A 25000-nucleotide genomic window follows, 5' to 3' on the forward strand; every position below is an offset into this window, starting at 1 on the left:
AGGTGTTCTGGTGTTCATATGTTGTGGTGTTCAGGTGTTGTGTTCTTCAGGTGTTCTGGTGTTCATGTGTTCATGTGTTGTGGTGTTCATGTGTTATGTTCTTTGGGTGTTCTGGTGTTCATGTGTTGTGGTGTTCATGTGTTGTGTTCTTCGGGTGTTCTGGTGTTCATGTGTTGTGTTCTTCGGGTGTTCTAGTGTTCAGGTGTTCTGGTGTTCATGTGTTGTGTTCTTCAGGTGCTCTGGTTTATGTGTTGTGGTGTTCAGGTGTTGTGTTGTTCAGGTGTTGTGTTGTTCAGGTGTTGTGTTCTTCAGGTGTTCTGGTGTTCAGGTGTTGTGTTGTTCAGGTGTTGTGTTCTTCAGGTGGTGTGGTGTTCAGGTGTTGATGTGTTGTGGTGTTAAGGTGTTGTGTTCTTCAGGTGTTCTGGTGTTGATGTGTTGTGGTGTTCAGGTGTTGTGTTGTTCAGGTGTTCTGGTGTTCAGGTGTTGTGTTCTTCAGGTGGTGTGGTGTTCAGGCGTTGATGTGTTCTTCAGGTGTTCTGGTGTTCATGTGTTGTGTTGTGGTGTTCAGGTGTTCTGGTGTTCATATGTTGTGGCGTTCTGGTGTTCATGTGTTGTGGTGTTTAGGTGTTGTGTTCTTCAGGTGTTCTGGTGTTCATGAGTTGTGGTGTTTAGGTGTTGTGTTCTTCAGGTGTTCTGGTGTTCATGTGTTGTGGCGTTCTGGTGTTCATGTGTTGTGGTGTTTAGGTGTTGTGTTCTTCAGGTGTTCTGGTGTTCAGGTGTTCTGGTGTTGATGTGTTGTGTTCTTCAGGTGTTCAGGTGGTGTGGTGTTCAGGTGTTGTGGTGTTCATGTGTTGTGTTCTTCTGGTGTTCAGGTGGTGTGGTGTTCTTCAGGTGTTCTGGTGTTGATGTGTTGTGGTGTTCATGTGTTGTGGTGTTCATGTGTTGTGTTCTTCAGGTGTTCTGGTGTTCAGGTGGTGTGGTGTTCAGGTGTTGTGGTGTTCTTCAGGTGTTCTGGTGTTGATGCGTTGTGGTGTTCTTCAGGTGTTCTGGTGTTGATGCGTTGTGGTGTTCATGTGTTGTGGTGTTCATGTGTTGTGGTGTTCATGTGTTGTGTTCTTCAGGTGTTCTGGTGTTCAGGTGGTGTGGTGTTCAGGTGTTGTGGTGTTCTTCAGGTGTTCTGGTGTTGATGTGTTGTGGTGTTCATGTGTTGTGGTGTTCATGTGTTGTGGTGTTCATGTGTTGTGGTGTTCATGTGTTGTGGTGTTCATGTGTTGTGTTCTTCAGGTGTTCTGGTGTTCAGGTGGTGTGGTGTTCAGGTGTTGTGGTGTTCTTCAGGTGTTCTGGTGTTGATGCGTTGTGGTGTTCTTCAGGTGTTCTGGTGTTGATGTGTTGTGTTGTTGTGTTGTTCAGGTGTGCGGGGCTTCAGGACGTGTTACCAGGAGATGCTGAAGGTGGTGAAGGGCTTCATTAAACAGCCTCTCGAGCTGAAGGACAGCGCCAGCTTCTACGCCTTCTCGTATTACTTCGATCACGCTGTCGAAGCCGGACTCATCGGTAAGACCATCAATATCTTCCAAAGGAACAAACATAAAATGTGTTGCGTACCTTGTGTACCTGTGTGTTGTGCAAGTACCTGAGTACCTGGCTTTGATAGTCAATAATCTTTTAAGTTACTTTTAACAGATTGTGTGTTTTATCCTTTGGTGAATTGCTGTTGTGATCCTTGATTGTGTTTTGATGTGTGTTTGTTTGTCTGTGTTATTGAAGCTGCTGTCTTGGCCGGGACACTCTTATAAAAGAGATTTTAATCTCAATGAGTTTTTGACCTGGTAAAATAAAGAATGAGTAAAATGATGATAAGCTTTTTGATTACAAACTTGTTTGTTCTGCTTTTTTATTTCCACCCACAGTACTTAAAATCCGTTACCTAATTTGGTGTTCCGGGTCAAAAATGACCCGCCTTTTAAAAATGTCTTGTAAATCTCTGGTTATGCTATGTTCTCGCCAAATACTGTATTGGATTTAATCTTTTTATCGTTTTCTTTCAGTTGGCACAGGTTTTGTATTTCTTTTATGGATCTGATTGATCGTAGGCCTCATGGATCTGAGTTTATGCAGTTTTTTGGAGTTTAACAAAGTTTTTTCACCTCAAAAAACAGCTGCATAAACTCAGATCCATGAGGCCTACGATCAATCAGATCCATAAAAGAAATACAAAACCTGTGCTAACTGAAAGGAAACAAGTTGATCAAAAAATACAAATCCAATATTTGGTGATAAATTAGCATAACCAGAGATTTACAAGACATTTTTAAAAGGCGGGTCATTTTTGACCCGGAACACCGCAAGTGTAGCAAGGTGGGAAAAAACGCACAAAAAATTACAAAAATGATTAAAACAACAAAAAAATTGATTAAGAAATGATTGTCTGTAAGTTTGTCCAATGTCTTCAAGGAACAAGTGAATCCTCAACACAACACGACATGCCTGAATTAAGCACTTATTTAATATACGTCTCACTTTAACTGTTTCTGCTTTTTGTTTGTTTTTGCTGATGATGAATCTCAGATGAAACCAGAGGAGGAGCCGTGAAGATCCGAGACTTTAGGAAACGAGCGAAAGAGGGTGAGCTTTACGTTTAATCTTTCTTTACATGTTCTCATCTTATATTTGATCATGTTGACAGATTTGTGCAATATAATTAATATTATACAACTACAAACTGAAAATGAACTCACTTGTTGCAGTGTGTAACCGACCGTCGAAGCGCAGTCAACTCAACGAGTTCCTCTGTATGGATCTCACGTACATCATCTGTCTGCTGAAAGACGGCTTTGGTTTTAAAGAAAGCACCGTTCTGCAGGTACGTTAGTGTTTCTGCCGTGTTTGATTTACTCGAGGTTAGATGGTTAACGCCAAAGCTTGTGTTTACACAGCTAACCAAGAAGGTGAGGAACGTGGAAACCAGCTGGGCTTTGGGTGCCGCCATCAACCACTTCCAGAAGTTCAGGATTCATTAAAAACCATCCATAAACCACTTCCAGAAGTTCAGGATTCATTAAAAACCACCCATAAACCACTTCCATTCATTAAAAACCACCCATAAACCACTTCCATTCATTAAAAACCACCCATCAACCACTTCCAGAAGTTTAGGATTCATTAAAAACCACCCATAAACCACTTCCAGAAGTTCAGGATTCATTAAAAACCACCCATGAACCACTTCCAGAAGTTCAGGATTCATTAAAAACCACCTAAAAACCACCCATAAACCACTTCCAGAAGTTCAGGATTCATTAAAAAACACCCATGAACCACTTCCAGAAGTTCAGGATTCATTAAAAACCACCTAAAAACCACCCATAAACCACTTCCAGAAGTTCAGGATTCATTAAAAAACACCCATGAACCACTTCCAGAAGTTCAGGATTCATTAAAAACCACCCATGAACCACTTCCAGAAGTTTAGGATTCATTACAAACCACCTAAAAACCACCCATAAACCACTTCCAGAAGTTCAGGATTCATTAAAAAACACCCATGAACCACTTCCAGAAGTTTAGGATTCATTAAAAACCACCTAAAAACCACTTCCAGAAGTTTAGGATTCATTAAAAGCCACCCATAAACCACTTCCAGAAGTTTAGGATTCATTAAAAGCCACCCATGAACCACTTCCAGAAGTTCAGGATTCATTAAAAGCCACCCATGAACCACTTCCAGAAGTTCAGGATTCATTAAAAGCCACCCATGAACCACTTCCAGAAGTTCAGGATTCATTAAAAGCCACCCATGAACCACTTCCAGAAGTTCAGGATTCATTAAAAACCACTTCCAGAAGTTCAGGATTCATTAAAAGCCACCCATGAACCACTTCCAGAAATTTAGGATTCATTAAAAGCCACCCATGAACCACTTCCAGAAGTTCAGGATTCATTAAAAGCCACCCATGAACCACTTCCAGAAGTTCAGGATTCATTAAAAACCACTTCCAGAAGTTCAGGATTCATTAAAAACCACCTAAAAACCACTTCCAGAAGTTTAGGACTCATTAAAAACCACCTAAAAACCACTTCCAGAAGTTCAGGATTCATTAAAAACCACCTAAAAACCACTTCCAGAAGTTCAGGATTCATTAAAAACCACCTAAAAACCACTTCCAGAAGTTCAGGATTCATTAAAACCCACCTAAAAACCACTTCCAGAAGTTTAGGATTCATTAAAAGCCACCCATGAACCACTTCCAGAAGTTCAGGATTCATTAAAAACCACCCATAAACCAGTTTAACCACCACTTATCTCACTGTAGCGTTTTCATCCATTATCAGGGTGAATCTCACGGAAACGTTTCACCGAGAGTCAAAAGAAAGTAAAAGTTTAATGATATTAAAATAGGCTTCGGTTTCGGTTAAGATTTGTTAAATCTTGTGGAGATTATGTTAAAGGGTTAGTTCACCCAAAAATGAAAACTCTGTCAGTAATTACTCACCCTCATGTTGTTCCAAGACCTCGTCAGACCTTCGTTCATCTTCGGAACACAAATTAAGATATTTTTGATGAAATCTGAGCGCTGGATCACTCCTCCATAGGCTGCTAGGTGACCGAAACTTGCTGGCCCAGAAAATGTATTAAAGACATCGTTAATATAGTCCAAGTGGCTACAGTGGCTCAATCTTAAGTTTATCAAGCGACGAGAATACTTTTTGTGCGCAAAAACAAGCAAAAAAAGTTCACGTAGTGTTTTTGCGCAGCGCGTCTGTGTTGCACGTCACCACGTAGGCTCACTATTGGCCGACGCTGGTCATGTGTGTGATGCGTGTGACGTGTAACACAGACGCGCTGCGCTATTACACTACGTGAACTCACTCGAGGCCCAGAGAGAAGGAAATGAATAGTGGAATAAAGTCATTATTTTTGTTGTTTTTGCGCACAAAAAGTATTCTCGTCGCTTTATAAACTTAAGATTGAGCCACTGTAGCCACTTGGACTATATTAACGATGTCTTTAATACATTTTCTGGGCCAGCAAGTTTGGGCCACCTAGAAGCCTATGGAGGAGTGATCCAGCGCTCAGATTTCATCAAAAATATCTTAATTTGTGTTCCGAAGATGAACGAAGGTCTGACGCGGTTGGAACAACATGAGGGCGAGTAATTACTGACAGAGTTTTCATTTTTGGGTGAACTAACCCTTTAAAGGGATAGTTCACTTTGAAATTAATTTTTGATATGTTTTAGCTTACCTCAAGGGCATCCAAGATGTAGGTGTCTTTGTTTCCGCAGTAGTTTCAATTTTGATATTTTTAGGTCAAACCGTTCTTGTCTGTCAGTCATATAATGCAGGTCGATGGTCACTGTCTCAAAACACAAGCACATCGTCCAAATTAAACTGTTCCCCATCGTAAGTACACATTGATGGCCTAAGACACGAAACGAGCGGTTTGTGTGAGAAAACAAACAGTATTTATATCGTTGTTATCTCTTGAAAACAGCACACGTCCAAATGATCTGACGGCGCGGGCGGGTATAGATATATACATAGATGTGTCGCCTTGGCTACGGTTTCGTTCCAATGAACTGCAGTAGCGAAGGCGACGTCTATGTATATATCTATACCCGCCCGCGCCGTCAGATCATTTGGACGTGTGCTGTGTTCAAGAGATAACAACGATATAAATACTGTTTGTTTTCTCACACAAACCGCTCGTTTCGTGTCTTAGGCCATCAATGTGTACTTATGATGGGGAATTGTTTAATTTGGACGATGGGGAATTGTTTTAATTTGGACTCTGTGCTTGTGTTTTGAGACAGTGACCATCGACCTGCATTATATGACTGACAGACAAGAACGGTTTGACCTAAAAATATCAAAATTGAAACTACTGCGGAAACAAAGACACCTACATCTTGGATGCCCTTGAGGTAAGCTAAAACATACCAAAATTTTATTTCAAAGTGAACTATCCCTTTAATCTTCTTAGTGAAGGTTAATGTGTGCCTGAGAGCAGAACACGTCTCTGGCGAGGTCTGGCAGACGCGCTGACGGCTCTCAGGAGGGTTCTGGAAACATTGTTTACATGACGAAGCTAATGTTGTAATGTTTGCATCAGTCTGTCTTTAATGTCTGAGCATTTCTTTTTGGTTTGTTTTTTTCAATTAAAAAATGTTACAACGTGCTTATGAATGTTTGTCTCTATTAGTCATGATGTATATTTTTTATCTTTAACACTTTAAACACAAACATATTCTAAACAGAAACTGGGTAAGTAACAGTGACCAGTGACCTGCATCTCATGACTGAATGTCGACCTCAAACAACCAAAACTCGGGCACTGAACGTCACATCCGTCGTGTATACATTTGACTACACGAGACTAACCCTGCCTTCACATGCTGGCGGAATTATCATAAATACGAGTTTCCTAGTTCCTAGCCCTCTCAAGTCGTATTTACTACTGAGAAACACTGAGATCATTTTGCCTGAGTTGCGCGAGTCATAAACGTTCAGCATGACGGCGGAGAGAACGACTGCTGTGACTGATGTTCTTCATTAGTTTTTCCACAACAGCTGCATCATCTTGTATTGGTGTTAAAGTCGTGCATATTTACATGTCTGAATAATCATTTTAAGCATATTGTGTGTTTTATACACAGTGAATCGCATGCATTTGTCCAAAACTCCAGGATCGTCAGAAGCTGATAGTCAAGTCTAGTCTCCTTCATTTACACAGTGTTTCACAGCAGCTTTACAGAGATATCAGGAGAATAATGCAACAGAGTTTGTTTGCAGAAGAAAATATCGTCACAGTCCAGCTCAAGTCAGTTCAGTGATGCTTCATTTCTGCTGTAAAAAAGTTATTAATTTAGTTCATTTATATCTATATATAGGCTCTGGAGTAAACAGTGATGTCATCGTCCAGCTCAGCTCAGTTCTCATATTATGCTGTCAGTGCAGGAGATCAATAATATTGTTGAATATTAGATTAAATGTTATATTTCATGTGATTAGGACGCTACATCTTATTCAAAATCCTGAAATATATCTTCAATACATTTGGCTCTAATAAGATTTCCCCAAGAAATAAGCAGGAACGAACCTTCATTTATAAAAACTGTACAACAGTTGATGATGTAATAGTGGAACTTGCAAAACAATTCTAATAAATAGTACCAGATTTTTAACTGAATGCAAATTCAAATTCTCATAATTGATTTTAAGAATATGGACTTTTCCAGAAAAAAAAAAAAAACCTTGATTGGGCTTTTCAGTTTATACATTATTTTAAAAGCCCAGAGTCATAAAGGGACCTAAAGGCATTTCTTCATATGACAGATGTAATATTATATCAAATATTTCTTTATGGTCAGTTTTCTCTCTCTCATTTGGAGGCGTTTGAGACTTCATTCATTCATGCATTCTTTATTGGTTTCTTTTTAAGATTTTAGATTTCCAAAACCGCTCCGTTCGCTTGAATATGAAATCTTTCTAGTGACAAAATTTGATAAATAAACATGAAATTGACAACGATGAGTTTCCTAAAATAGTTTATTTACAAAAACAAGGACTACAACAGCGCCACCACATCATCACTGTAGGCGTGTGCTGTCGTCATGGTGACCAGGTCAGGAGGCGGAGTCAGAACCGGATCCGCCGAATCTGAAGTGAGACGACAATTCAATTCAATTCACATTTAATTGTACAGCGCTTTCACAACACACAGTTTCAAAGCAGCTTTACAGAAAGTGCATGAGTCCATATTACAATTTACAGTGATCTGTCATCAGAGGAAACTAAGTTATGCATTTCAGAAATGTACAAAATCACAGTTAGCGAAAAATGTATTCATTTAAATAATGTAGTAATTTAATGCAGAAACAATGAGCTCACTGAAGGAATGAATACTTGTTTAACACATGAGATTTAGAAGAGTGTAGCATTGGCGTGTTGAAGCGTTCTCTCGTAATCAGAAGCTCATCGAGAGGATTGTACCTTGTGTTCGTAACATGCCGTGATGCAGATTCATGTTCACCATCGAGTCGCCGCCGCCGTCAGCCTCCAGCAAACTGCTGTGAGTGAGCGCTTCACCTGTCAATCACACAGAGACACGCCCCCTCAGACTGACATGAGCTCGTCACACACTCACACACACTGACACACACACGTTTTGGATTGGTTAGATTTTTTAACATGTTTCTGAAAGAGTCTCTTACTCACCAAACCTGCGTTTATTTGATCAAAAATACAGTAAAAACAGTGAAATATTATTATATGATTATTATCAGTGTTTAATGTTACAAAAGCTTCTATTTCAGATAAATGCTGTTCTTTTCAACTTTCTATTCATCAAAGAATCCTGAAATAAAATGTAAATAACTGTTTTCAACACTGATAATAATCATAAATGTTTCTTGATCATCAAATCCTCATATTAGAGTGATTTGTGAAGGATCATGTGACACTGAAGACTGGAGTAATGATGCTGAAAATTCAGCTTTGATCACAGGAATAAATTACACTTTACTGTATATTCACATAGAGAACAGCTGATTTACATTAGAATAATATTTTACAATTTTTACTGTATTTTTGATCAAATAAATGCAGCTTTGATGAGCAGAAGAGACTCTTTCAGAAACATATATAATCTCACCGATCCAGAACTTCTGACTGGTAGTGTGTGCATATATGAAACAGACGTCACACATGTACGATTATGGTTATGGTTATGAATATGATGTTACCGGTTTCTCTGCTGTGTCTCTTCTTCATGTGGACGTTCCTGCTTCCGCTCTGAGAGAACGTCTTCCCACAGATCGAGCAAACGTGAGGCTTCTCTCCTGTGCAGACCCACTTATTAATCTCAGTTATTATCTGAGTTATTATGTGCATTACTGCAGTTATTATGTGCAATCCACATGAAAACAACTGAATCAAAGTGATATTGTTCACAGTCATCAACACTACAATTACAAACATATGATATTAAACTACGATAACGCATGAAGTCATGTGACCGTACCGGAGTGTACGAGCATGTGTTTGCGCAGACTGGAATATTCGGCGAAGGATCGGCCGCAACTGTCCACGTCACACAGGAACGGCTTTTCTCCTGAAAATACCATCAATGATGTCAAGCATTACTTACAATATTTACAATAATACTAACAAAAATGATTACTTGTAAGCATAGACTGGAATAATCAAGATTTGTTAATGTGTTAGAACTTCTGCTCACCAAGGCTGCGCGAAACATACAGTACAAACAGTGAAATATTATTAAATATATTATTATCCCATTGCATGGATTATTTTATTATTTTAGAATGTTTCCTGGGGTGCCCTTATAATGTTTGTATGTTTTTTTAGATCAAAAGTTGTTATAATTTAGAAATAAAAGGCATATTTCCTAGCCTGATTTTAGCCTCTGATCTGAACGCTCTGTTTGAAGGGGCGTGTCTGTGTGAGACTTCAGTGTAAACGCCCACTGCTGTGATTGGCTGCTGTGAGACTTCAGTGTAAACGCCCACTGCTGTGATTGGCTGCTGTGAGACTTCAGTGTAAACGCCCACTGCTGTGATTGGCTGCTGTGAGACTTCAGTGTAAACGCCCACTGCTGTGATTGGCTGCTGTGAGACTTCAGTGTAAACGCCCACTGCTGTGATTGGCTGACATGCTTGCATATGAAATATCTAGCATTACATGTGGAACTCTCTCGAAAACTTTTACTATTACAGCTATCGGGATTAACGAATCGTCTGAAAAGTTTTTTTAAGTATTTAGATCTATTCCCATCACATAAAAGGTTGCAGTGATGAGCATTGAGCAGAGGACAGCCTGTTGATCGCGTGAATGAAGATCTTATCATTGCAACAGTTTCTGCACTCTCACTAATGACTCTTTCAAAAACATTTAAAAAATCTTAATTATTCCAAACTTTTGACCAATAGTGTATTTTTGTATAGGAAATCTATTTTGATTGATTCTTCATTCTATGAGACATACAGTCAAACCAACATGTATTCAGACAAACTTCAACATTTCTCACATTAGTTTATTCGCTATAGTTTAGAAAATGGTAATAAATATGAGCAGAACTCAGAGTTGATATTTGACTGGTTTTGTCCGTCCTTCTGTTAGACTGTCTCACACATGAATTATGTTGAATATCTGTCAGCTGTTAAATTTAACTACACAATTAGATAATACCAGTTTAGCTCAACCAATCACCAAGCAATGCTTCATTGTGTTCAGTCTGTGTGTAAAAAGAGCATTAGCAATTAAAGACAAAACACTTCAGCAAAACATGATCAGCTCAAAGTGTCCCAATCATTTCTGCTCCCAAATGTGTATTAATGTCACTGGTAGGGTTAGGGTTAGGTTATGTCACTGGTAGGGTTAGGGTTAGGTTATGTCACTGGTAGGGTTAGGGTTAGGTTATGTCACTGGTAGGGTTAGGGTTAGGTTATGTCACTGGTAGGGTTAGGGTTAGGTTATGTCACTGGTAGTCACTGTATGAAGAATATCTGGGTATAATATGTCTCAGTTTACTGTATTCTGCTCTCCTCACTTACATTAATGAGCTATAGTGTCCTGATCACACTAGTGAAAAACATCAGAAATTATATCTGGTGTCTGAATAATGTTTGGTTTGACTGTATAAATAAAAATCCTCATGTATGAATATAATAATGCTGCGTGTGTGTGTACCAGTGTGTGTGCGTCTGTGGTTCTTCAGGTTCCCAGCAGTGGTGAATCTCTTCCCACAGTTCTTCTCGCTGCAGATGAAGGGTTTCTCTCCGTTGTGGATCCTCATGTGAACCTGAAGCCTCTGAAGAACATAGAAACTCTTCCCACAACCCTCGGCTCCACAGCGGAACGTGCGGTCATTCCTGAAACACACACACACACACACACACTCTCTACAGCTGGAAATATATCAGAAACACACCAAATCAAAAAATGTACAATTCTTGTTTTTTATGGAATATTGCAGTGTTTATTATAAATTATTTATCGGTGCACATCATTATTGTGTTAAAGGAATAGTTCACTTTAAAATGAAAATTCTGTCATCATATACTCACCCTCATGTTGTTTCAAACCTGAATGAATTTCTCTGTTCTGCTGAACACAAAGGAAGATATTTAGAAGAATGTCAGTAACCAGGCAGTTTCTATATTTCTATATTCTATATATTTTTTTCCTACTATGGAAGTCAATGGGACCCAGAAACTGCCTGGTTACTGACATTCTTCTAAATATCTTCCTTTGTGTTCAGCAGAAGAGAGAAATTCATACAGGTTTGAAACAACATGAGGGTGAGTATATGATGACAGAATTTTCATTTTAAAGTGAACTATTCCTTTAATAATCTTGAATCAGAATCAGTTCCTCTTGCAGCATCTTTTCTCTTCTCTGATGATGTGGGCGGGGCTATAACCTGTCACTCACATGAGTTCAGCCAATAGCAAACCACAGCCATCCAATCAATTCCCCACAGACACAATCAAGCCCCGCCCACATGTGTTCTCGTTCCTGGAGCGTTTCATTCAGATATACGGAACAATAGAGGAAGAAAAGATGATCACAACTTCCCTTTCATATATACATTCATCTTTAAAACCCTGCATGAGTGACTTCCTGCAGAACACGTTTTCATCTTAAAAAAGAGCACCTGCCCACACGAGTCCAGGTTTCATTTCACCCCAAAAACAAAAAAAATTTCATAAACAAAATAAAGCCTGCTTCATAATTATAAAGATTTTTATTTTACATTGTGACATTATTTTCATGACAATTAAACATATTTAAACCTGCAAAATCTTGTTTTCATTACTGTAAGATATTTTTTAAATCAATCAGCATCAGGGTGCAACAAGATTAAATATTATTATAAATCACAATTTAAATGTTTTTTTTGCACTTCAGTTTGATGTGATTTACAAGAAAAAAAAAAATGAATTGGAGTCACAACTTGCCAAGTCATAATGCATGTTCAAAATTATATTAGAATGCAATTCATACAAACAGTGACTATAAAACATCTCTTCTAAAACATTTTAATTAATTAATTAAACTTAAAAAGTCAAAATGTTTTAGAAAATGAGCACCAAAAAAGGCTAAAATATTAGGTAAACCCAAACTTTTATTTTGGATGCAATTAATAGTCGCCCAGCACTAAAAAATATATGTAAACACTTTTATGTTATGGTGAGGTTGGTGTTTCTGCATTACAGTAATGAGATCTGGGAATGAACACATTTAATTCTCCTCAATGATCCTAAAAAAGGCTTCATTTTCATTCCACAACATATAACTGACTACTTTTGTGTTTGAAACATCTGGTGTGTTACTGTGAGTGCGTGTGTGTTACCCGTGAGCGTGTGTGTTACCCGTGAGTGTGCGTGTTACATGTGAGCGCATGTTAGCCGTGAGTGAGCGTGTTACCTGTGAGTCTTCAGGTGGTACTTCAGGTGTGCAGGATAGGTGAAGGTGCGCTGGCAGTTCTCATACGGACACCGGTGGATCTTCTCTGATGGCGAGCAAACGACACGAGGAACCTGATCTTTTTTAGGTCCCTCTGATTGACAGCTGTGAATGTGGTCACCTAGGCAACAGCAGAGAGTGACAGGTCAGGAATCAAATACTTTGAATGCTAAGACTTGGAATGAAATGAAGACCGCATTTGGAGTGGAGTGCGTGCAAAATAGTGAGTGAGAGTATGAGTGAGTGAGTGAGTGAGTGAGTGAGTGAGTGAGTGAGTGAGTGAGTGAGTGAGTAAGTGACTGTAAGTGAGTGTGTGAGTGAGTGAGTGAGTGAGAGTAAGTGAGTGAGAGAGAGAGTAAGTGAGTAAGTGACTGTGAGTGAGTGAGTGAGTGAGTGAGTAAGTGACTGTAAGTGAGTGTGTGAGTGAGTGAGTGAGTGAGTGAGTGAGAGTAAGTGAGTGAGAGAGAGAGTAAGTGAGTAAGTGACTGTGAGTGAGTGAGTGAGTGAGTGAGTAAGTGACTGTAAGTGAGTGTGTGAGTGAGTGAGTGAGTGAGAGTAAGTGAGTGAGAGAGAGAGTAAGTGAGTAAGTGACTGTGAGTGAGTGAGTGAGTGAGTGAGTGAGTAAGTGACTGTAAGTGAGTGTGTGAGTGAGTGAGTGAGTGAGAGTAAGTGAGTGAGAGAGAGAGTAAGTGAGTAAGTGACTGTGAGTGAGTGAGTGAGTGAGTGAGTGAGTGAGTGAGTGAGTGAGAGTGAGTGAGTGAGTGAGTAAGTGACTGTAAGTGAGTGTGTGAGTGAGTGAGTGAGTGAGAGTATGAGTGAGTGAGTGAGTGAGTAAGTGACTGTGAGTGAGTGAGTGAGTGAGTGAGAGAGTGAGTGAGTGAGTGAGTGAGTGAGTGAGTGAGTGAGTGAGTGAGTGAGTGAGTGAGTGAGTGAGTGAGAGAGTAAGTGAGTAAGTGACTGTGAGTGAGTGAGTGAGTGAGTGAGTGAGTAAGTGACTGTAAGTGAGTGTGTGAGTGAGTGAGTGAGAGTATGAGTGAGTGAGTGAGTGAGTGAGTGAGTGAGTGAGTGAGTGAGAGTAAGTGAGTGAGAGAGAGAGTAAGTGAGTAAGTGACTGTGAGTGAGTGAGTGAGTGAGTGAGAGTATGAGTGAGTGAGTGAGAGTGAGTGAGTGAGTGAGTGAGTGAGTGAGTGAGTGAGTGAGAGTATGAGTGAGTGAGTGAGTGAGTGAGAGAGAGAGTAAGTGAGTAAGTGACTGTGAGTGAGTGAGTGAGTGAGTGTGTGTGTGAGTGAGTGAGTGAGTGAGTGAGTGAGTGAGTGAGTGAGTGAGTGAGTGAGTGAGTGAGTGAGTGAGTGAGTGAGAGAGAGTAAGTGAGTAAGTGACTGTGAGTGAGTGAGTGAGTGAGTGAGTGAGTGAGTGAGTGAGAGTGAGTGAGTGAGTCAGGTACCGTTCCCGCCGGCTCGGGCTTCTTTGGCTAGCTGTGCGCGTGTGGCGGCGATCAGGCTATCGTGAGCGAGCTCTTGGACCCGCAGGTACCATGGAGCGCCGGCATCCGCACCGTCTCCCGAAGAAATCTCCTCCTGCGCCTCGTCCACGTCATCCTGAACAAACACCAGCGGCTCGGCCGACGACGACAACCCTACAGCACAGAGAGTGTGTGTGGATCATTACATCATCACACAGTCAAACCAGACACCTGCAACACTTCTCACATTATCACAGTTTATTCGCTATAGTTTAGAAAATGGAGCGAGCGCACACAGGCACGCCTCATAACACAACATTAAAAAGCTATCTTTTGTGAATAAACGTGTCGTCCTCGCCTTGTGGTGGCTTGGAATTCAAAGTGGAATGGGATATGCGTGTTTAGACCGATATATTAGTCCAGATATCGGATGTGGATCTGATGTAAAACCACATTTGGAAGTGGCTCATATCAGATGTGAACAAATTGTGCAGATTTTAGTGTTTACATGTGTGCAACAAATTCCGATCTGTGTCAGATGTGAGTAAAAGTGAGTGATTTTTTGTGCCAGTTTAAACGCAGCCTATGTTGCTGTCTGGGACATCACAAGTATTCATTAATTGATGTCAGATGTCTACACAGCAAAAAATGCTTTTCTTACTCAGTATTTTTGTCTTGTTTCCAGTCCAAACAACTAAAAATTCTTAAATCAAGATGCATTTACTAGATGAGTGAAATGCCATTAGATTTTATGTCTTGTTTTCTGGGGGAAAAATCTAAATGAAACGAGTTTTTGCTTAAAACAAGTTAAATGATCTGCCAATGGGGTCAGAGAAATAATCTTATTTTCCATTTGAATTAAGATTATATTTCTGACCCCATTGGCAGAAAATCTTGCTTGTTTTAAGCAAAAACTCATTTCATTTAGATTTTTCCCCCAGAAAACAAGACATAAAATCTAATGGCACTTCACTCATCTAGTAAATGCATCTTGATTTAAGAATTTTTTGATATATGGACTGGAAACAAGACAAAAATACTGAGTACGAAAAGCATTTTTGTCCAGTCTGCTGTGTGATGGAGTGATGGGTTGATAATCGGACCTTTGGCCAGGTTGAGCAGGACGTAGGACGTGCTGTCGTGGTTCTGCAGGTCCTGGAGGATTGTGGGGGTGTGTGTGTGTGTTGGAGGCGAGGGAGACGGCTGATGCAGATGAACCACCAGCGGGCTTCGCTCGGGCCCGAACTCTGACATCGCTGGAGACCCGGCATGGCTAAGAGCGCTCTCTGAAAAACACACACACACACACACACACACACATCACATATACAGTCAAACCAACATGTATTCAGAAACCTTCAACATTTCTCACATTATCAGTTTATTTTGCTGATAAAATAAATCAGCTCCCAAATGTTTATTAATGTCACTGGTAGGGTTAGGGTTAGGTTATGTCACTGGTAGTCACTGTATGAAGAATATTTGGGTATAATATGTCACAGTTTACTTTATTTTGCTCTCCTCACTTACATTAATGAACTGCAGTGTCCTGCACACACTAGTGAAAAAAAATAAAAAATCGAAAATTATATCTGGTGTCTGAATAATTTTTGGTTTGACTGAATTGTGCATTCGTAAAGTATTCACAGCGCTTCACTTTTTCCACATTTTGTTATGTTATAGCCTTATTCCAAAATGGATTAAATTAATTATTTTCCTCAAAATTCTACAAACATACCCCATAATGACAACATGAAAGAAGTTTGTTTGGAATCTGTGCAAATTTATTAAAAATAAAATAAAAATAAAAATCACATGTACATAAGTATTCGCAGCCTTTGCTCAATCCTTTGTTGAAGCACCTTCTTTGCAGAACCTCTCTAGCTCCATCAGGTTGGATGGGGAGCGTCGGTGCACAGCCATCTTCAGATCTCTCCAGAGATGTTCAATCGGGTTCAAGTCTGGGCTCTGGTGGGCCACTCAAGGACATTCCCAGAGTTGTCCCATAGACACTCCTGTTATCTTGGCTGTGTGCTTAGGGTCGTTGTCCTGTTGGAAGATGAACCGTCGCCCCAGTCTGAGATCCAGAGCTCTGGAGCAGGTTTTCATCAAGGACATCTCTGTACATTCATCTTTCCCTTCATCCTAACGAGACTCCCAGTTCCTCATCTTTCCCTCGATCCTGACTAGTTTCCCGGTTCCTCATCTTTTCCTCGACCCTGACTAGTCTCCCGGTTCCTCATCTTTCCCTCGACCCTGACTAGTCTCCCGGTTCCTCATCTTTCCCTCGATCCTGACTAGTCTCCCGGTTCCTCATCTTTCCCTCGATCCTGACTTGTCTCCCGGTTCCTCATCTTTCCCTCAAATCATGACTAGTCTCCCGGTTCCTCATCTTTTCCTCGACCCTGACGAGTCTCCCAGTTCCTCATCTTTCCCTCAATCATGACTAGTCTCCCGGTTCCTCATCTTTCCCTCGATCCTGACGAGTCTCCCGGTTCCTCATCTTTCCCTCGACCCTGACTAGTCTCCCGGTTCCTCATCTTTCCCTCAATCATGACTAGTCTCCCGGTTCCTCATCTTTCCCTCGACCCTGACGAGTCTCCCGGTTCCTCATCTTTCCCTCAACCCTGACTAGTCTCCCGGTTCCTCATCTTTCCCTTGACCCTGACTAGTCTCCCGGTTCCTCATCTTTCCCTCAATCATGACTAGTCTCCCGGTTCCTCATCTTTCCCTCAATCATGACTAGTCTCCCGGTTCCTCATCTTTCCCTAGACCCTGACTAGTCTCCCGGTTCCTCATCTTTCCCTCTATCATGACTAGTCTCCCGGTTCCTCATCTTTCCCTCGATCCTGACGAGTCTCCCAGTTCCTCATCTTTCCCTCGATCCTGACGAGTCTCCCAGTTCCTCAACTTTCCCTCGACCCTGACTAGTCTCCCGGTTCCTCATCTTTCCCTCAATCATGACTAGTCTCCCGGTTCCTCATCTTTCCCTCGATCCTGACGAGTCTCCCGGTTCCTCATCTTTCCCTCAACCCTGACTAGTCTCCCGGTTCCTCATCTTTCCCTCAATCATGACTAGTCTCCCGGTTCCTCATCTTTCCCTCGACCCTGACTAGTCTCCCGGTTCCTCATCTTTCCCTCAACCCTGACTAGTCTCCCAGTTCCTCAACTTTCCCTCAACCCTGACTAGTCTCCCGGTTCCTCATCTTTCCCTCGACCCTGACTAGTCTCCCAGTTCCTCATCTTTCCCTCGACCCTGACTAGTCTCCCGGTTCCTCATCTTTCCCTCAACCCTGACTAGTCTCCCGGTTCCTCATCTTTCCCTCAATCATGACTAGTCTCCCGGTTCCTCATCTTTCCCTCGACCCTGACTAGTCTCCCGGTTCCTCATCTTTCCCTCGACCCTGACTAGTCTCCCGGTTCCTCATCTTTCCCTCGACCCTGACTAGTCTCCCGGTTCCTCATCTTTCCCTCAATCATGACTAGTCTCCCAGTTCCTCATCTTTCCCTCGACCCTGACTAGTCTCCCGGTTCCTCATCTTTCCCTCGACCCTGACTAGTCTCCCGGTTCCTCATCTTTCCCTCTATCATGACTAGTCTCCCGGTTCCTCATCTTTCCCTCGATCCTGACGAGTCTCCCAGTTCCTCATCTTTCCCTCGATCCTGACGAGTCTCCCAGTTCCTCAACTTTCCCTCGACCCTGACTAGTCTCCCGGTTCCTCATCTTTCCCTCAATCATGACTAGTCTCCCGGTTCCTCATCTTTCCCTCGATCCTGACGAGTCTCCCGGTTCCTCATCTTTCCCTCAATCATGACTAGTCTCCCAGTTCCTCATCTTTCCCTCGACCCTGACTAGTCTCCCGGTTCCTCATCTTTCCCTCGACCCTGACTAGTCTCCCGGTTCCTCATCTTTCCCTCGACCCTGACTAGTCTCCCGGTTCCTCATCTTTCCCTCAACCCTGACTAGTCTCCCGGTTCCTCATCTTTCCCTCAACCCTGACTAGTCTCCCGGTTCCTCATCTTTCCCTCGACCCTGACTAGTCTCCCGGTTCCTCATCTTTCCCTCGACCCTGACTAGTCTCCCGGTTCCTCATCTTTCCCTCAATCATGACTAGTCTCCCAGTTCCTCATCTTTCCCTCGACCCTGACTAGTCTCCCGGTTCCTCATCTTTCCCTCGACCCTGACTAGTCTCCCGGTTCCTCATCTTTCCCTCGACCCTGACTAGTCTCCCGGTTCCTCATCTTTCCCTCGACCCTGACTAGTCTCCCGGTTCCTCATCTTTCCCTCGATCCTGACAAGTCTCCCAGTTCCTCATCTGAAAAACATCCCCACACCACCATGCTTCACTGTAGGGATGGTATTGGCCAGGTGATCCTCCAGACATGACACTTGCCATTCAGGCCAAAGAGTTCAATCTTTGTTTCATCATGGTCTGAGAGTCCTTCAGGTGCCTTTTGGCAAACTCTAGATGGGCTGTCGTGCTTTTACTGAGGAGTGGCTTCTGCTGATTGGTGGAGTGCTGAGAGATGGTTCTCCTCTCTCCACAGAGAAACGCTGGAGCTCTGTCAGAGAGACCATCGGTTTCTGGGTCTCCTCCCTGACTGAGGGCCTTCTCCCGCGATCGCTCAGCTCTAGGAAGAGTCCTGGTGGTTCCACACTTCTTCTATTCACGGATGATGGAGGCCACTGTGCTCATGGGGATCTTCAATGCTGCAGAACTTTTTCTGTACCCTTCCCCAGATCTGAGCCTTGACACAATCCTGTCTCAGAGGTCTACACACAATTCCTTGGACTTCATGGCTTGGTTTGTGCTCTGACATGCACTGTTAACTGTATATAGACAGGTGTGTGCCTTTCTAAATCATGTCCAATCAAGTAAATTTACCACAGGTGGACTCCAATCCAGTTGTAGAAACACCTCAAGGATGATCAGTGGAAACAGGACGCACCTGAGCTCAAGTTTGAGTGTCATGGCAAAGGCTGTGAATACTTATGTAAATTTGCAAAGATTTCAAACAAACTTCTTTCACATTGGGGTATTGTTTGTAGAATTTTAAGGAAAATAATGAATTTAATCCATTTTGGAATATATATATGGTTTTATATAATAAGGCTTTAACAACAAAATGTGGAAAAAGTGTAGCGCTGTGAATACTCTCCGGATGCAATGTAATAAAAACATAACGCTTCATTAAGTAAGGTCTCTATACACCACTGAAAACATAGTTCTGTATATGATTTTGCATTTCTGTCAACAGATCCTCCTAAATATTACACACTGCACCTTTAAATCTAAAATAGGCGAAACTAAAAGCTTATATGTAAAGGCTGGTGCTGATCCGTGAGCTTCACCTGGCAGGTCCAGTGGGCCACATGACGAGGTGTGTGTGGGCGACAGCAACGGGCCACACGAGGAGGTGTGTGTGGAGGAGGTGTGTGTGGGCGACAGCAACGGGACACATGAGGGCTTGAGGTCCGACTCCTCCAGACTCTGGCCCAGCGGGATCGACGCGTTCTGCACAAACTCAACCAACAGCTGCACAGGAACACACAACACAGGTGTCAATCATCATCAAACCTAGAGACTGAAGGTCCTTGCACACGGAGTCCGAAATGCTCGTATGCGGTTTTTTTTGTATTCGTGATTCGGTGGCTCTGAATTGCCAAAACACCATTCAAAATGCTTGAGCTACGGATGCGGAAAACGCAGAGAATCGAACCCGATCAGAATTTTTTTATGACGGACAAGTTTCGGAGGCAGTGTGTGAGCGTGACTGACATCACGTGAGGTCGTATTTAAGGGCCAATACTTGCACACTTCTCTATTTATTCAGTTGCCATAAGAACAACACAGTTACAACAATCCTAATATAATAATAATACTCGCACCTCAGAATGCTTTAATCATGCTAGATAACATGACCCTTGTGATTTGCTTCAACCTTTTTGAACATTATGAATGATTATTTTATCGAAGGTTCAAGAGGTGTGTGCGATCTGCCGTTAAAAACTAAGCTCAGAATCGGTTCGAGAGAGAATCGCGACGCATTCAGTCACTCTCAGAATCAACCCAGAATCATTTCTCGATTCAGTGGGAGGTTTAGTGTGGACGCATCCGAAGCGCGCACAGAGATCCACGTCTCAGAGATGTAAAAAAAAAAAAAAATCGCGGATATCCCAGTAAACACAGTGGGTTATGACTTAAGTGAACGTAAACATTTGATAAAGTAAACGTGTATCAGTGTATTAGATCGGTGCATTCGCTCTTAAAGTGACAGCAGCCTAATATTCCTGCGGTCTGTGTTAATGTTAATCACACAAAAGTCAAAGAAGAATCACTCGCTGCTCTTGACTGAATAACTTTAATAAGGATTAATCAAAAAATACAGTAAGAATCTGTGGTGTTATTTTACATTTGTTTACTTTATTACATTTCTGTAGCTGAAAACTACTGTTATATTATATTTATTTGTGCTTTTGCTTGTAGTTTGATTATTTGTTCTTATTTTAATACTGACTGTTTACTTGTCTTTAATTATGTTTTTAATTTATATTAGTTTGGCTAGTAGCTGTATCGAAACTGGAATAGAGAATTGAGCATTTTCACTGGTATCTGAGATTTTGCAGTCATTACTGCCTGTTTTTGCTAAATCAGTTTCATGGCCGGTAAAACATATTTATGGCCGTTACATTATCTTGAGTCACCGGCCATTGGCAGGAGTGGCAAAAAGATGGTTTTAGGCCCTGTGTATAACACAAATAACCCTTAATATCATCAGTAATATAGTATCTGTAATCTTCTCGGACAGTAATACCTCAGGTTTGGAGTCAAGTTCATCAGAAAGCATGGATTCAGCGTAATGTGATCTGTCAACAAGAGAGAGATGCATAAACATATGATGACATCATCAATATATCAGCTATTTTTAACTTTTTTATTGCCTTTAATCATCATCAGTGAGGTATCATGAAAGCTTCATAATTCAACCAATTTTTGTGATATCAACTTTAAATTCGGAACACAACTTTGTTAGACGTACGGTGTGTTGAGAAATCGAGTCCCGCCAGGAATCGGGTCTCCTTTAGGACCCAAACGTTATGATTTATATTGTTTAAAATGTGTTATAATGACCATTAATGTCTTTTTAAATTACATGGTTCATATACTATATAACTGAAGCTATAGGTGGTGAAATCAAGCATTTCTGGTTCTTACTGTTTTTTTAGTTAGCTTACGTACTAGCATAGCATACATCTAACCGATTAGCCTGCTAGCCTAGCTTATATTAGGCATGTTTTTTGCTTCCAAAATAGTTCCCAAATACATGTTTCAAATTAATTACGGTTATGTGACAATTAATTTATTAAAAATGTATTATAGTATTATTATATACTGTACCACATTACTATTATTGTGTAACATAAATATTAAATTACTTTTACAGAACATAGTATGTCGAAAAACAAAACATTGTTATAAACATCATATAATAGTTAAATAAGTTAATCAAGACATCGCGATAACAACTTTTGATCAGGCATTACCGCCTGGGTCCTAAAGGAGACCCGATTCCGCGATTTATCATGACAACGGCTTTAGTTTTATAGCAATTTTAAAGTCCAAATTATTTTCTAAAATATATATTTTATATAAAATAAAACAGGCATTTAGATTTTCACAGTTAACAGGTCAAAAGTATGATCGATTACTAAGTGAAACTAACCAGGTTCAGGCGGTCAGAGAGAGAAGGTTTCGTCCATCATCTGCAAGAATAAAACACACAGAACATTTAAAATATGAAACATGAATTACGCTAAATATATTAATCACATATTCACCAAATGAATATCAAATTATTTAAATTAAGTACGTGTGAATAACTGAATGAATGAATATTAAGTTGACATGCTTTTAAAGCTTTCACAAGGCTCAGCCAAGCTCAAGTCATACTGTACACAGAGGTGCGATATTATTAATGATAAAGTGTTATAAATATGAAGCATTTGTCATTAATAAAGCAGACAGTATGAGCCACCGTAAGCAAGAGCACAGATCACCATCGTCCTGCTCGCTTTTCTTTCGCTTTTATAAAATTAGACATCTTAAACTTACCTGATAGATGACTATGATATACATTTATCTTTATAAAGTCTCTTAACCTTCATCGCCGCTGATGTTTGACAGTGAGAAGCAAAACACAAACACAAAGACAGATCGCGAGCACTTCCGGGTCACGCACGGGCTGTGAGAGATGTACTTCTGGGTGAAAAACTATTGATCTGCATACTGACTAGGCAGTAGATTATAATGGAAACTAGTGTTGGAAAGCCTGATTTACTTTAGCAAACAAAGAGCTGCATTTCAGTGAGCGACGCGCTTATTGAATCCGAAAGAATCGGTTCGCGAGTCAGGCATCACTAATGGGGATTCTTTCGAATGATGCCTGATTCTCTGATTCGTTGGAGTCGATTCTTTGAAGAAGAATCATCAATGAATTAAATTAAATTGTACATTAACATTTTAGAATTAAAAAGTACATGATTTGTGAGTAATGTGTATTTTAATTGGCACTGTTCAGTAAAACGTCTAAAAAAAAGAAAAAAAAAAAAGAAAATAGAACTAATTAATAAAAAAAAACAAGAATCAATAAATTAATATTATAAAAGTTTAGCCAGTTTCCAGATCACATGAAATTATCATTCAATAATCTGCAGCATCCAACACTTTTTCTATCTAATCGATTTATTTTATCCTTTCAGTGAGTGATACGCGTATTGAACCTGAAAGAATCGGTTCAAAAGAGTCAGAGTCAGACATCATTCATGAAGATTCTTTTCGAATAACAAAGCGTGAATCTCCATTCACGATGCCTGATTCTCTGAATCGATTCTTTCTCAAAACCAACATGTTTTTGATAACAAGCAAAGCAAAGTTAATCAGAAATATAACAATAATATATATATATATATATATATATATATATATATATTAAAGTAGGTCTACATGATTTTTGTAAGTAATGCAATCCAAGCACTCATTTGACATTTGAAATTATTTTAATAACTTTATGACATGAAAACATTTGACAGTGTAGTATTCAGTAATCCATGTTTTAAAGTGGGAAATAATAATAATAATAATAATAAACTTTAAAAAAAAATCTGTAAAATGCAAACATTTGAGCACAGGTTTGGGTTCGCACAGCTGAGAAATGTTTATATCCTGTAAGATGAGTTTTCAGAGCCATATGTTTGTAAATGTAATGTAAAGCACCGTACTGAACTGTTACTATAACAACACAATCTGCTCAACTCGCGTCTAGAACACACGTGAGGATGGACAGCAAAGGGAAATAAGAAATGACATCTTTATACACAAAACGACATGTTATTTACAGAAAGACAGGAGCGCTGGTGTTTGCAGATTACAGGCGGGTCTGAAGGCCTTTGAATGGTTCACAGAAATGCAGTTCATGATGTTTGTGCTGATTTACAGCGAGACGTGTGTAAAGCTTTATCAAAACTGCTGGCCTATGTTTTCTGTATCGCTGTAAAGAAAGCCATTAAAGCAAGGCAACACGAGTCACAGCCGAACCCTCTCTGTGCGACTGCGAACGCTTCAGTCAGCGTCTGGAAATGATCCGGATTCTACTGATGCCGAACGAGGAAGTAAAGCCGTGATTGGATGAACTGGTGGTCATGTGATAGCTGCCACTGAGACTCTGAGCGAATCAACCGCATCAAGTAAGGCAAGACGACGAGCACATGATCATTCACTGTCTGAGAACTACAGGAATATTAGAGCCGCACGATCACGACTAGATTGACAATCACGACTTCATTGATTCAAACAAAGATCATGATTCTGAACGAATCTCTTGAACGAACGATTCAATGACTCACTCATAAAGACTTCACAAGCTTCATTCTATGATCCCATAAAACTGGTGTTTAAACCAGGCCTAATGCTTAGATACACGTGTGTGTGTGTGTGTGTGTGTGTGTGTGTGTGTGTGTGTGTGAGTATGAGTGAGTGTGAGAGTGTGGGTCTGAGTGCGTGAGAGAATGCGTGAGTGAGTGTGAATGTGTGTGTCTGAGTGAGAGTGTGTATCTAAGCGTGTGTGTGTGTGTGTGAGTGTGTGTGTGTGTCTGAGTGCATGTGTGAGAGCGTGAGTGTGTGTGAGAGGGAAGTGAGTGTAACAGCAGGAAGTGAGTGTGAGAGTGTCTGAGTGCGTGAGTGAATGTGAATGTGTGTGTGAGAGGTGCGTGTGTGTGAAAGGGAAGTGAGTGTAAACAGCTTATGAACTGATCTAGAAGCTAACAGTGGACGACTACACCAGTGATCACAGCTCTGAGCTCAACACACACACACACACATCACTGCTCCTGCAGGCTGGTCTCCAGGCTCCACACACACACACACACACACACACACACTCACACACACACACACACACACACACACACACACACACACACACACACACACACACACGTCACTGCTCCTGCAGGCTGGTCTCCAGGCTCCTCCACACCTCCGGGTCTCCGGTCTCCAGCGCCTGCAGGAACATGCGTGTGTGTTCCCGGAGCCGGTCCAGCTCGCTCTGCGTGCGCCGGTTCTGCCGGATCAGGTCTTTGGTGCGCAGCGTGATGTCCAGCAGACCCGACGAGCGGAGGATGTTGTACGTGTTGCAGAAGCGCTTGATCCGGTTGTCCGTGTGGGAATGGGAACGGTTGTCCGTGGATTGGGGTCTAGTGTGGGATTCTGCGGATGTCTCCGGAACAGGAGCGTCGGGAATGGAGTTGGACTGGTTCTGAGCGCGATCGCTGTGAGAGGAACTGGAGCTCTTGACTGAGGAACTGGAGCTGTTGCTGGTCTGAAGAAGAGTGTCTCCGGGATGAGGAGCGATTCTGGGATATGATTTGCGGATCGGGAGGAGCTTCCGGTGCCGGCGGCGCTGTGACGTGTGTTTGGTGTGTGTGTGTGTGTTCGGGACCACAGGCTGGAGGAACACGACCTGAGGCTGAGGAACCACGTCCACCGTCCA

The 25000-nt window shown here is 41.3% G+C and overlaps 3 protein-coding genes across 5 annotated transcripts in view; 1 reads left to right on the plus strand and 2 right to left on the minus strand.

Annotated features, from left to right (window-relative positions):
• Positions 1-3970, plus strand: part of entpd5b (ectonucleoside triphosphate diphosphohydrolase 5b) — a 19157-nt gene extending 15187 nt beyond the window's left edge. The window contains exons 11-14 of the mRNA XM_084433319.1: positions 1411-1554; positions 2569-2625; positions 2748-2863; positions 2937-3970. Coding sequence (XP_084289445.1) covers positions 1411-1554; positions 2569-2625; positions 2748-2863; positions 2937-3020 — 401 coding nt within the window. The 3' untranslated portion in view covers positions 3021-3970. The remainder of the gene's footprint in view (positions 1-1410; positions 1555-2568; positions 2626-2747; positions 2864-2936) is intronic.
• Positions 3971-7530: 3560 nt separating this feature from the next.
• znf410 (zinc finger protein 410) lies at positions 7531-22350 on the minus strand. Its single transcript, XM_084431540.1, has 12 exons — positions 22066-22350; positions 21677-21716; positions 20768-20819; positions 19305-19488; positions 15055-15237; positions 13934-14125; positions 12451-12610; positions 10711-10892; positions 9023-9112; positions 8745-8840; positions 7993-8088; positions 7531-7659 (listed from the first exon to the last, which is right to left on the minus strand). Exons 3-12 carry the CDS (start codon positions 20798-20800, stop codon positions 7568-7570), a joined length of 1308 nt encoding a protein of 435 aa, XP_084287666.1. The 5' UTR covers positions 20801-20819; positions 21677-21716; positions 22066-22350; the 3' UTR covers positions 7531-7567.
• A 643-nt stretch (positions 22351-22993) lies between these two features.
• The window catches only part of cipcb (CLOCK-interacting pacemaker b), a 10024-nt gene continuing 8017 nt past the window's right edge, over positions 22994-25000 (minus strand). Inside the window, exon 4 of one of the 3 annotated variants that reach the window (XM_084431541.1) lies at positions 22994-25000. This exon is cut by the window's right edge and continues 27 nt beyond it. In XM_084431541.1, the coding sequence (XP_084287667.1) occupies positions 24449-25000 (552 nt within the window). In that variant the 3' untranslated portion in view covers positions 22994-24448. The other 2 variants (XM_084431543.1, XM_084431542.1) reach the window with 2 other exon arrangements.

The sequence above is a fragment of the Rutilus rutilus genome (genome assembly GCF_951802725.1).
Source record: "Rutilus rutilus genome assembly, chromosome: 15".
Taxonomy (NCBI): Eukaryota; Metazoa; Chordata; class Actinopteri; order Cypriniformes; family Leuciscidae; genus Rutilus; species Rutilus rutilus.